Raw genomic sequence first — 13644 nt, forward strand, 5'->3', positions numbered from 1 at the left:
GAACATGAGGATATAAACTCAAGCTGTGTCAGAGGATGTTCAGGCTGGACGTTAGGAAGAATTTATTCACGTGAAGGGTGGGTGATTAGACACTGGAATGGACTTCCCAGGGAGGTGGTGGAGTCATCGTCCCTGGGGGTGTTTAGGTAAAGACTGCACGTGGCACTCAGTGCCAGGGTATGGTTGACGTGGTGCTGTTGGGTCACAGGCTGGACTCGATGATCTCGGCGGCCTTCCCACCCCGGCTCGTTCCGCGTCGCCGTCACTCTGTCACACGGCCCGCACGCTCCCCCGCCTCACGGGGACGCCGGGGAAACCCCGCCCCGCCCCCCGCCGGGCACGTGACCTCAGCCGCCCTCAGAGCCTCCGCTTGGCCCCGCCCCGCGCTCGCGCCAAACGCTTCCGGCCGAGGGCCGGCGGCGGAGCGCGCATGCGCCGGGAAACCCGGAAGCGGCCGAGCGGCGGAGCCGGGGCGGGAGGCGCTGCCGGAGGCGCTGCGTGCGCGGCGCTGCCGCGGCCCGGCCGGCCCGGGGTGGGCGCGGAGCCTCGGGGCGCTGTGCGGGGCCAGGTAAAGGGGCCCTGAGGGGACGTGTGCCCGCGGGAGGGACGTGCGAGGATGTGTCCCGAAGGTACGGGCGCGGGGTTCCCGGGTTTGTGAAGGCATCCGGGGGAAGCGGCGGCGGTGACGGGACGCGGAAGGGTCTCCTCAGGACGGCGGGTTTTGGGAAAGGATGTGGGGAGGGATGGGAGTGATGGCAGACCTTAACGTAACTTCAGCTTGGTTCGTGAAGGATGTTGGTTTCTTGGAGTTCAGGCTGGCACGAAACTGGCAGGGCTGCCTTGTACACGGTGCTGAGACCGGTGAGGTGCATCTAAGGCAGTGTTTTAGTGTGGGCTCTTAGGAGTTACGTTTTTTCGATGTTATCGACGTTTATCCTTTTGATGACTTCGAAAAGAAGTTTTCCTGTCACTTAAATGCTGTGTGAAAGCATGATGGACTGCTCGGTCACATTTTCTGTTTCTTCTTTTGTTTGTTTGGCTTTTCTTTTGGACAAGCTAGGTAATAGATCTGATATATATATATGTGTGTGTGTGTATATATGTGTATATATATATATATATATATATATATATATATATATATATATACAGAGATATATGTGTGTGAGTATACATATATATGTAACCTGAAAATTCATACATATAAATAGATGTGCTTGCATCTTTCTATAAATTTTATCTTTGTATGTAACTGTATGAACCTCTGACTTTAAATGATGTTGAGAATAATTTTCATACATTCAACCAATGAGAGTGTTGCATTATTGAAAATTAGACTGGAGCTATGTAACTGACTATGTAACTAACTGTCTCAATTTCTTGTCCTTTTCCTAGTGCTTGACCTGTAATACAGAGATCTTCCAGAATGCTGGAGTCCTATGTAACTCCTATTTTGATGAGTTATGTGAATCGCTACATAAAGAACTTGAAGCCTTCAGATCTGCAGTTGTCACTCTGGGGAGGAGACGTTGTGCTCAGTAAACTTGAATTAAAGTTGGATGTACTTGAACAGGTATCTTATGTTTATAGCAGTTACACTCCGTGTCTTTGATTTCAAAGAAGTTGTCTGAATTATTTTAGATTGGCTTGCACAGCTAAGTAGTAACTTAGTGCTTGCTGGTTTTCTTCTTATGCAAATATTTTATTCTTGCTTTAATTTCATGCCATTTGTTTAGCAGTGAATGGTAATTCTTTACACATTCTGTAAGTTATGGAGTGTGAAGAGAGGCTTTTTTGTGGACATGTTTCTTCTTTCAGTAGCTATTGTTTTATGGTAGGAGCATTAATTGAATTGCTTTTCCAGTCATGTTTACAAAGTACTTATAGTAACTAAGTTGAAAGGTCACCAAGTAAAGTGGGATCTCTTTTTAATTACGCATGCTAAACCCATGTGTGCTTTGTATTGTTTTCCAACTTCAGATTTCATTGTTCCAGTTGTATCTATACTTGAGTAATTGAGGAATAGATTTGATCATCTGGGTTCTGCGGATTAAATCAAGGACACAGTAAAACTTAGCCTTAAAACAACAAGCTTGACCAAGTAGAACACTAGATAGAGAATTTGGAGCCTGCTGTCAATATGCAGTGGTAAAGCCTTAGCATAGGGATGGTTTCCTTTCATGCTTATCTGAGTTGACAACTTGAGTGTGGGAGACTGATAATGCTTCTTTCTGTTGTATGTGGTGTAGCAGGGCTTAGTTGGAGTTCTGCGGCCAGATGTAGTCCAAGCAAGTGAAGGAGCTGAGAGAAATGCGGCAAAGAATGGGAAATTTAGTAAATACATCCCTTGAAAGAAGAATAAAATATACAGGGAATGTGTTTTTAATGTTGGCTAAAATAAGATGAGACAAGATAGGGCAAGAATTATTTGGATCTGACAAGAAGCAACTGAATAAATTGCATGTTGGGAGACTTAGTTTAGACATAAATGGAAATCTCATTTATGTGTCTGATTATGAGGCATTGGAATAGGCTAGGGCGACTGTGTGTCTCTGTTTAAAAGGGAACACCTTTTAAAATGTGAGAAATATACATATGGTTAATTAAGAAGCTCTGAACCTGTTCTGGAAGAAGAGACAACCTTACAAGAGACCTTGCTGTGTTTTCTGTGCTTTTTCAAGAACCTTACTTGTCTTCCTTCAAATGTTTCATAGGCTCTGTATTTTCTCTCAATCTGTTACTGGGTACGTACAAGTACAATACAAGTTTATTACTTGTCCATGCAGCTGATTTTCTGTGGGATGTGTTCCCCCGTGAGCCTTGCTAAATGTATGTGTACAGAGAAGGGTGGATCAGAAAGGATTTCTGGAGGTCATCTAGTCCAACCTCCTATTTGAGCAGGGCTGTTGCCAGCATTATGTCAGACATTGTGTTTTTCTTCAGCTGGGTCTTGAACTCTGTCTTGTGAGAAGCTCCTCTCTGAGTAAGGTGTTTCAGTGCTTTGCCGTGGGGAAAGAAAGTTTGTCCTAATAACAAATGATGACTTGGGATGGATATATCAAACTTGCTATCAAACTTATTACCTGTCACTATAAGCATTTTGCTGCTGTCCTTGATGGTGTTCCCTTTCCAGTAGTTGCAGTTTGCTGGTGGGTGATCCCTTGCTTCATCTTTGTCTGCCTGTGAACTGGTTTCCTAAATACCCAGCTCAACTTGATAATGCCATGGCTCTTGTGGCAAATATTGCCATATGTAGCCATGGTCATTTGAATGGGAATGTGAATATGTGATAGACGCAAAATTTAGCTCAGATTCATTGTTTTTGTGTTATTTGGCTGGGTGCTTGTAAAACGTAGTTATCTTCGTTTCTTATTATTCTTTGGAACTTTTGTGGACCCAAAAGACGAGAGTGGGTCCAGTGGGTATTTAGAGTGTCTTCCTCTGTGTTTTTTTTTTTGTGGAGGGGATGCTGTTTATTATGCTGTTTATTTCTGCTCAGCAGAACTCTTCAAGTAAGCACTGTGTGGTAATGCAAAGTATCCAAGCCACTGCAGCTGTCAGGAGCTCCCTTGAAAAGCTGGTTTCTAAAAATTACCAGTATATATAATTTTAGTGGGGTTCTCTCCCTGGATGGATTCATGATACCCAAAGTTAGTTCCCTTAACTGCTCTTGTAACACTGTTCTGTCCTGAGTTGCGATCCCCAGCCTGCTTCCCTGCTCTTTGTCTGACATGAACACAGCTTTAATTTTGTGCTTTGGGATCTTAGATACCAATCCATCTATCCTGGATGTATTTGTCAAGAGCCTTAATAATTTTCAGAGAATTCCATCTTCTGTGGAGTTATACATGGCTTTTGGGAGTGTTGGCCTAGGTGCCAAACTACCTGGACAAAGCGCTTTATAAGAGATTTGGGAACAAGTGTGTGCTTCCTGCTCGAGGCACTTCAGCTGATGTTAGTGTTCCCATGTCATGTTGGGCTGTTCTGAGCCACCCAACAAAATCCCAAAGGACAGATAAGAACAAAGCATGAACTCCTGTTTGTCTTATAGACTATTTTAATTTGTTTTTGTGACCAAGTTGGAGACAGTATGTCTTGAGATCAGATGAAATACAGTTGTTGACAGAAAATTTACCAAATACGAAGAGAATATTCCAGTATCTGAAAATACTTTGCATGTCTTTACATATATTTAGGTAAATTTTAGGCTTTCATTGAACTAAGCTGAATGTCATTGTAATAACTCTTAGGGTCTGTTCTTCTATCTGTCCCCCTTTTTTTCTACAAACCATTTCTGTAGTGGAAGTCAAGTACTAGTTTGTACTCAGCTTGAATCTTCTAGGTACAGTGTAGCTTTTTTATATTATTGTGTCACTCTCTGAATAGCCAGTTGATTTTATAATAATTGTCTTTAGCTGAAGATTAAGTCTAATAAAACTTTGATTTTTTTCCTATCCTGAATGATTCAGTTACTAGAAGACTAAACATTCCAAGAAATTTTCCATCTGTACATAATATGCACATTGTACAAGAACTACTTCAAGAAAGTAATTAGTAATAAAATTTTGAAACAAATACTTTAAACATTACTTTTTGGAAAAGTGTTTTAAACATTTTTGTCAAGTTTTGTGTGAAGTCCCTGTAGTACCAGAGGTAATAGAACTACTTGTGAACTTGGTAAGTAGCTTGTGTGTAGTATATCTGTGGACACAGTGGTGCCAAAAAGATGACAAACATCGTGATTCTTCTTGCTGCTTGTGTATAGTCCCACAATTAGTTTTTAGCTGTTTTGCAAATGCAGAAGGGAAAGATTAAGTAGTCTTTGGAAGACAAAGGATACCTTGATCTAAAAAATTTGTATAGAAAGAAACGTGAAAAATTCTGATGTACTTAAAATAGCTTTTGGGAAGTGGGAACATGGTAGTATCCTTAGTTGAAGGACATATATCTCTGTTATATGCCATGGTTACTTGTGAAATACAGCCTTGACTGTGAAGAAAAGTTATTTGAGTAAAAGTATTTGAGTTAACACTGATGTGGAGAATGAGTACTTGCCTATCACCCCAACTTTTAGAATAGCACTGTGTGTTAGAAGGATTTATATGATTAAATGGAAAATCTAAAATGCAAAGTTTAATCAGTTGTGGGTATAGAAAAATATTAAGAATTTCAAGCAGTACTTAATGAAAGGAGAAAGATTGCATAGGAAACAGGGAGAAATAAAAATATTCTTTGTTGTGTTATGAACAAGTTACTTAATTTGGCACACATTTGTGTGCCAAGAGTTCAACAAAGAGTTCTCTACATTCCTTGATTCTAATTGCCCTGGCTGTAACCAGGACAATGAGTTTCCTTAATGTCAGATAACGTTTGTATCTAAATTTCCTTTAAAAGAGAAGTATCTTCTAAATATGTTGTGCATTTGCTTTTATCACCTTTATTTTGAAATAATTGCTCCTTCTGTTTATTTCAATATCCTGTGGTTTACTAGACAAAAGGGAGAATGTGTTAAATCCATCTGGCAAATAGTGGAAAAACAGCTATTCTAGAATGCCTTTTGAAGTAAAGACAAGCCAGGATCTAAATAGACATTGTGGTAATGATGAGTGACAAAAACTCACGCATTGACAAGTCCAGAATGGGAGTTTATTTCTATTATTGTTAACAGTGGTAGTTTGCTGCCTTGATCTCTGAAAGCATTGTCTCTTATGGTCTAATGTATTTTTAGATTGCATGTTTTTTATAATTTATTTCTGTGCCACACTTCATGTGTGTCCCAAATTTTCTACCCCCTCCCCCCCCCCAAAAAAAAAAAAAGCTCTGGGACAAAAGACGCTGCTTAAGTTATTGTATGGTTAATCATATAGCAAGATCTCTAGCTAAACAGCCCAATATTTGCTTTTCAGTGTCTTAACTAAACTAAAACTGGCTGGATGACAATTTTATTTGTGTTGCTTGTGAGCCTAGGGCTGAATTTTTAGGAGAGGCTTTGGGCCAAAATCCTGAAGTATAGTAGCGAACAAGATGAAGAAAAAACACTTTGTAAAAACAAACAAACAATTTTCTTTGAACTTTTAATGAGAAAGTCTGAAACTGTCATCTCTTAGGATGGGGACTTGAAATTAGATGTGACTTTGTGTAAGCATGGCTGAAGAAGGAGTAGAGTTTTTGTAGTATGGGGTGGGTGTGTTTTTTTATACTTCATTAATCAGTACTCATTGAGGCCCAAAAACTAATTTACAAACTGAAAGCTGTAGTTGGCTAAAAAATATAGCTATAATTTTGGGTAGTTTCCTCCTCTGAAGATTCTGTCAGCAGTGAATATACAATACTCTTAGCTCCTGGATACAGGATAAACTTCTTCATAGTACTGGTACAAAGGTTTATGAGGTATCAGCTGCAGAATGGGGGAAAGTGTACCCTAAAATTGCTTCATGTGGCAGCTGTTGTTGCTATGATGGTGTAAGTATTAGTAAGAGTAGTTGATCTTGCCTCTAGTCATCCTGAGGGCTCTCAATATACAAACCTGTCACAGGTGTAAATGGGGATGATTTCAACTCTGAACTTAGGAGATGTTAACTACGTAAGAAATTAAAACTTCTTGGGGTCTTTCAAAACATATCACTAAGATTTGGTTATATATTAATTATTCATTAATTTATCACTGATAAATGTATTTATTTCAATATGTTTAGGCAAAAAATTACATTAGCTATCTTCACAGAAATATTGTATAGGCCTACTTTAATACTTTATAGTGCATATCAAATAGTAAATGCAAAATGCCCTTGTCCCCAAGTTTTATTCATATAGAAGTTCTGTAGAGCAAGGATAGGTTGTGTTCCTGAGTTTACCAAAATACAGTTAAGAACCTGTGTGTGCTGGCCAGCAGCAGGCTCAGCAGGAACCAGCAATGCTCCCTGGCAGCCCAGAGGACAAACCCCTTCCTGGGGTGCATCAGACTCAGCATCCCCAGCCGGTCACAGAGGTGACTGTCCTGCTGTGCAGCCTTGGCACAGCCTTGCCTTGAGCTCGGTGTGCTGCTCTGGGCCCCACAGCTGAAGAATGAGGGCAAAGGATGAGAATGTGTCCAGAGGAGGACAACAAAGGTGGTGAAAGGGCTGGAGGCAATGTCCTGTTTGAAGGGACTGGGGACCTTGGACTTGTTTCATTTGGAGAAAAGGAGGCTGAGTGGTGACCTCACAGCTCTCTACAGCTTCCTGAGGAGGGGACATGGAGAGGGAGAAGCTGAGCTCTTCCCCCTGGTATTTGGGGATAGGACATGTGGGAATGGTTCAGAGCTGTAGCAGGGGACATTTAGGGTGGACATTAGGATGCATTTCCTTACTGAGAGGGTGGTCAAACAGTGGAACCGGCTTCCTGCAGGAGGTAGATGCCCCAAGCCTGCCAGTGTGTAAGAGACATTTGGAGAATGCTCTTAATAACATATTTTGACTTCTAGTCAGCTGTGAATTGGGACAGGCAGTTGGACTATATGGTCATGGTAGGTTGGCCAGAACTGCTTCCCTGTATCTAGGGTACTTAGATTCACTTACTTCTCAACTTAAGAATATACTGCACTTGTAGTTCCCAGCATCTGAGATGATGATGAGAATACCAGATGTGTTGTTTTTCTGCATTAAAACTTTAAAACTTGATAGTAAAAAATACGAGATTATGAGATTTTAGGAAAGTGAAAAGATGAAGCATCCCTGAAACCTGAGCATTAAAATACTTAGTATCGAGAATGCTGACTTAAAATTCTAACATTTCAAATATTGCTTCTTTATTTTACAGTAAACAGTTATTTTCCTTATTCCAAATCTTGATTGCTAGTCCTGGGACCGGCTCTCTAGCGTGACCCTTGTGTTGGTTAAGTGTGGAACTAATTTTTTGCAGAGCACCTGAAGCTACTGGGAAATTGCAACTCTTGGTACACTTTGTATCATCTCTCCACCAATTTACTTAGTTGAGTACTTTTAATCTAAATTTTGGTACCTTATTTCATTCTGAATTGCTGCAAGCAGCAGCTGGTTCCCTGTGGCTGTCCTGCAGAGTGGTGATCTGTGTTGGATGGAGTGCCCAGGCATTTGTTAGAAACTCTGGACTGACTTGCGCACCTTCTTAAACCAGTGAGACATCTACATTAGACCTTGCTGTGTAGGAGTCTGGTTTTGCCAATGAAAAATTTAATAACTTTGTATTTACTAAGTAGTTTGATGTGAAAGGGGCAACATTGGGCCAGTCTTACGAGAACTGAGCTCTTAAAACTCTTAAGCACTAAAATATTTCAAAAGAAATTACCTTACTGTGGCATTGTCAATATTTAATTCCAAATTTGTACTCTTCACAGTAATATTGGTTGCATATCAGTTTAAGTATTTACCTTCACTCTGTTTCTACTTGTACCTTGAATAGAGAAACACTTTGCAGTAGCTTCATGTGAGGGAGAGGTAGTTTTAAGCTATCTTTTATTATCAAGAACACGGTAACCCAAATGTCTCCTTGAAACAGACTAATTGTGACATAATCGTGTGAGTGATTGTAAAGGCAAATGCCAAGTCTTGTGGCACACTGCTGATTAGGGGAGGGAGAATAACTTTTGACTTGTGATAGAACATTACTATTTTGAGTTACAAATATGTCTGGAATTTTGATATGTGTCAGTAGTTAATTCTGCATTCTTTGTTGTTGTTAGGAGCTGAAACTGCCATTTACTTTTTTAAGTGGGCATATTCATGAACTTCGGATTCATGTGCCATGGACGAAATTGGGATCAGAACCAGTTGTCATCACTATCAATACAATGGAATGCATATTGAAGTTAAAGGATGGGGCTCAGGTAAGAAATGTCATGAATGCTTTTCCAACATTGTGAGGTTCATGAGAATAAGAGCTTCTATAGGCCACTTTCTTGAAAGTCTTCTGGAGAATCTGGCAGGTGAAGTTGTGATTCCTCTTATTTTCTGAGAGGCTAATGTTTTTCTTCTTTCACAGCTAATATCTTCCTTTGCTTGTTTTAAAACTCTTTATTATCTGTAGCTGTGTTCTTGCAGATATGAAACCAAGTTAATAGCTCTCTGTCAGATTTTTCCTATGACTTGAGAAGAAATAAATTTCAAGAGCAATATTGCATCCTGTGTGCTTCTGGCTTCTGTCTCTCAAGCAGCAGTTCTGGTTGCCTGAGTCAGCTGTATGTGGCACAAATCAGCACTGGGCATTTTTCAAAAGTTGTGTTGCTATTATTGAAGGAATGCTTTGAAGGTCCTGGAGTCTAAGTAATTTTTACCTTTAGAAGTTATACTGCTTGCTTGAGTGTACTTGGAAGACTTCTTGTATGGAAGGGTCTTCAGGGATTTTTTTTTCTTTTAGTTGCTCAGAATAATTTGTACATTAGGCTGTTTTCACAGGCTCAGGTAAGGTTTCCTTCTGACATAATGAAGCTAAAATATACAGTGCCTCAATTTTTGTCATATGTCTGACTTAGTTAACCAAAAGTACTTGGTCATGTTAATGTTGAACTTGTGGGGTTTTTTTTAATCAGCATGGTAGCATGGTACTTTAATTCTAGAGAGGCTTTCAAGTTTGTTTGGCTTGTTGGTTTTCTAACAGCCTTGTTCACATTTTGATTTCAACAGTGCTTCACTTATATTAAAAATCATACCAACAAAAATTCCAGTTTGTGAAAAACTCAAGTGTTTGGTAGGGTGCTTGATGAACTGTTAACATTTAACATCAATAACTAGATACAAGGCAGCAAGAACATTGGAGAACACTTTCTTATTGTTTGATATTTCTTGATATATCCTTTACACCCTAAGAGGCTTTTTTGTTGGAGTAGAAGTCTCTAGTCCTAGCCACCCACAGAGGATATGCTTGAATCGTGTAGTTACAATTAATCTGTGTGCATATGTGGATGTGCATATATACACACACCACCAGCCAAAAATTAAGTACTTTTCCAATGTTAAGGTAAGCTTTTGAGACCAGATGTTCCATGAGAAGTGTGGTTTTGGGAGCAGCAAATTGCAACTAATTATGAATTGCAGAAAAAGATTTGTAGCCCATGGCTTTGTGCAACCCAGAACTAATATTTGATATTGGACCTCGCAGATGGCTACTGCTGAAATGATCAGATTTCCTGCTTGCGTGGTATTTGAAACTTAAATTTTGTGGTGCATACATCAAAAGGTCAAGTGTCATGAATGTAAAGCACTCTCAAAACAAGTATTTGTTACAGATGTTTAAGATTCAGAGGCAAGAAAAGAGTTTTGAAAATTGCAACTGACATTTGAACAAATTATTCATTGGTATGTATGCTCAGGAGGGTAAAATTTGGGTCTGTGCCATAGAAGGATTATCTTTGATGAACAAGAATGTAGATGAAAACACTTTTATGCTGTTTTCTGAGGATATGGTTTAAAAAGTTGACAAGTTGAATTTCATTTTTTGAATTACTATTTGAAATTGTTCAAAGTATGGCAGTGTACTTGGCTAAAACCAATTGACATAAAATTTTTGTAATCAATGAATAAAAATATGAATGAAATGAAATATTTCTGTGGAAAATGGTAGTAAAATGAACTTTCAGTGAGTTTAGCTCCAGTTGGAACTGTTCTGCCAGGAACTTCATGTCAGTGAAGAGCATAATTAGCAAGAAAGCTTAGTTTTAGTTCTCAAATTGATTGGCCTGACCCTGTATTTCCTTCCTCAGGTGAGACCTCTAATGAGCACAGGGATTATTTCACCTGAGCAAAAAATAAAGTTCTTGACCTCAGCTTAGTGAGATGTGTTTTCTTTGGAAAGGTGCTATTTCAAACAGTGTTTCTGTTGAAGATATATGAAGGTTAAAATACATTGCATTGTTTGAAGCTAATATTCAGTGACCCTACAGATTTTGTAAAAGGGAAGAGAGGGTTTTGCTTACATCTTTGAAGAGTATCTGTTTCCTGGGGTGCTTTTGTATGTGTGTGTTTTACTGAGATACTGTGCCATTGTTAGTTCAGCTTCGATATTAGTTGAGTTAGGTTTTTTTTTTGTTGTTCATGCTTATTGCAGCATCTCCTCAGCTAAGTTTGGATTAGACAGAAATGGCTCAACTTCTAGTTTTATGCAAAAATTCTTTTTCTAAGCAGAACTGTTGTATAAGTGATAAGTTCACTTAAAGTGAACAAAATCCAGAAGTGATGTACAAAATCCAGAATTCTGTAGGATTAGTGATATTTACATTTTGAAGGTCTTTGCTTTTCCCCTTTTTCTTCTGTGCTTTGTTTCCTTTTTCTTCTTTTCTACATCTGGTGCTACTACTTCTAAAACCCAAGTCTTAAATGTGGATAATTTACAAGAAAATTAAACTGAAGTGCATCAAGTTTGCAGTGAGTAAAGGGGTGTTCTATTGAACATGCTTTGTACATGCACTATGGGTTATGAGTTTGGTTAGTGTCAGTACTTGAAATAGAATTTGGCTGTGAGGTGTTTCACATTGCTTTTTGATGTCTGTCAGTCTAATGCAACTGTGCCTGGCTTTTCTTTTTTTTTGCTCTTGAGCTAATCTTCTGCAGCACTGAGTTTAAAGTATGAGCATTTATAATAATCTCAAATATGTTGGTATGATTTTTAAATCTGTTCTTAAACACTTTCATATGATTCTGAAGTTTGCTTGACTTGTGCTTAAGTTATAGTAATTGACTGTCCTGACTCTGTTCTCCATGAGTGCTGTATTTTGTTTAAAATAGTTAAAGTTTCAGTATTTTATGTTCTTCTCATTATCTATCTCTATATATTAAATCTCTGGGCTTCATGTAGAATTGAAACCACTTTTTAAAATCTGTGTTGATTGCTGCTTTTCCTATGACAGGGTTTCTCCCTTTGTCCTGTTGGACTGTTCTTAACTCTTTTCTCATCTACACATTTTTTTTTCTTTTTTTTTTAAATATATTAAAAATTCTTTGCTCCCTTCTCTTCCCCTTTCAGTGCTAAGATATCTCCATGCCCAAACCAGAGGCTTTAAATTCAGGTAGTGCATATTGGGAAGGACAAGCCTGTAAGCCTGTGTCTGTTTTCTTCACCTTCCTGCCATTATAACTAACCACAAGACTATTCTTCTTGTTCCACCTTGAATTCTGTGGTTGTTTTGTCTTGGAATTGATGCAAATGAGGAGATCAAGGAGAAATGTGTTATTTGTATTACTGCTTCAAATACGAGTCCTTGCTTTTAAGCAGAACACAGTCAACCAGAAATATGCTTATGTGTATGAAGGCTTCCTGTACTCCAGGGATGATTAATTATGGAACTGGGGAAGTCTGTTAGGTTGAAGCACTTAGAGGAACACAGGGAAACCACGCAGTTTGGATCAGCATACAGACAACTGAGCACTGCTCCTTTCATGAGGCATTACAAAGGAGGTTGTGAAGGAATAGGATAATTTTGTGGAGGCAGTGGAGAACAGCCCACAAGCATGACTGTCAGAATACCAGACTCATTCTTACCTGACAGCTGGTAGAGACTGCCACCAAAGAATGCTGGAAGCAGAAATTGGTCTTGACCAGGAAATGACTGAGATGGGAGATAAGGTGTGCTGACAGATTATGAAGGACTTTGAAGGTAAAGACAGAAGGCTTGTGTTTGATGAGGGTATAGTTATATGAAGTCTTTGCTTAGGTGGTAAAGCTTGCTCCAGATCTGAAGCAGTGCTCTAGTGTTTTTTTTTTTTCCTCACCTGGGTTATGGTAGTTCAGTTGAATGTGTCCGTATGGACAAGCAGTGCTGTGTTTTTCCATTTTGAGTCTACAAGTCTGGTGTTTTGTGACAGCAGCAATATGGTAAGTCTTGAAGTCAGAAGACTTAACTAACAGTTTTTAGTGGCTTGCCTTTATGCTTTTGATTTGCTCGCGGGGAAGCTCAAGGTCTTTGTTTTTTAAATAAATTTCATTTGGTACTTACTTTCATAGTAGTATATTTAGTTCACTAAATCTGATACTGAGTTTTAGCAAAATTTAAGGTGGACATTATATTGAGAATTGCTCTATAGGAAGCAAACTATGTTATCAGCTAGTGTTGAATCATATCAAGTTAAGGAAGAATATGAAATTCTAATTAAGCAGCTGGTTTATGATGATTAAGAATTGTTTGGGGTTTTTTATTATTATTTGGGTATATTGGCTTAGACTGGCTCTTTGCCTTTTTAAGATGTCATCTGTGTGTAGGGAAACATGCCCTTGCCAAAAAGGAAATAACACTTTTCAAGTTTTAAACAACTTATTGCCCTCCAAAAAACCAGTTTAATTGTCCTTTAAATGTAAGAAGGACAATATATTTACTTACATGTAAATGTGGATTATATACATTAATGTCTCAATTCTTTATACACAGTATACATGAACTTTCTTGTAACTGCCAAATTGATGCCCCAGGTTTGGGGTCTGACGTCTTTTTTAAATGCTTGTGTGGTGCTGCTGCTGTACCTCAATTTTTGACCATTCTGTAGGCTGTTGAGGAGCCTTGCAGCTGCAGAGAGTGCAGCTTCAGTTTTCTTCCTTCAGCTGGTAAAGTTTGAGGCAGCCAGATTGAAACGTGAGTATCCTGCAATCAAGAGAGCTCTTCTGGATTCCACTCTGACTTGCTATAGTGTCCCAAGGATATTT

At 39.1% G+C, this 13644-nt stretch overlaps 1 protein-coding gene across 11 annotated transcripts in view; it reads left to right on the forward strand.

Annotated features, from left to right (window-relative positions):
• The first annotated feature begins 420 nt into the window (after positions 1–420).
• Positions 421–13644, forward strand: part of VPS13B (vacuolar protein sorting 13 homolog B) — a 427964-nt gene continuing 414740 nt past the window's right edge. For 10 of the 11 annotated variants that reach the window (XM_038130163.1, XM_038130155.1, XM_038130158.1 and 7 more), the window contains exons 1-3: positions 421–629; positions 1396–1573; positions 8699–8842. In XM_038130163.1, coding sequence (XP_037986091.1) covers positions 1427–1573; positions 8699–8842 — 291 coding nt within the window. In that variant the 5' untranslated portion in view covers positions 421–629; positions 1396–1426. The remainder of the gene's footprint in view (positions 630–1395; positions 1574–8698; positions 8843–13644) is intronic. The other variant, XM_038130157.1, reaches the window with a different exon arrangement.

The sequence above is a fragment of the Motacilla alba genome, chromosome 2 (assembly GCF_015832195.1).
Source record: "Motacilla alba alba isolate MOTALB_02 chromosome 2, Motacilla_alba_V1.0_pri, whole genome shotgun sequence".
Classification (NCBI taxonomy): domain Eukaryota; kingdom Metazoa; phylum Chordata; class Aves; order Passeriformes; family Motacillidae; genus Motacilla; species Motacilla alba.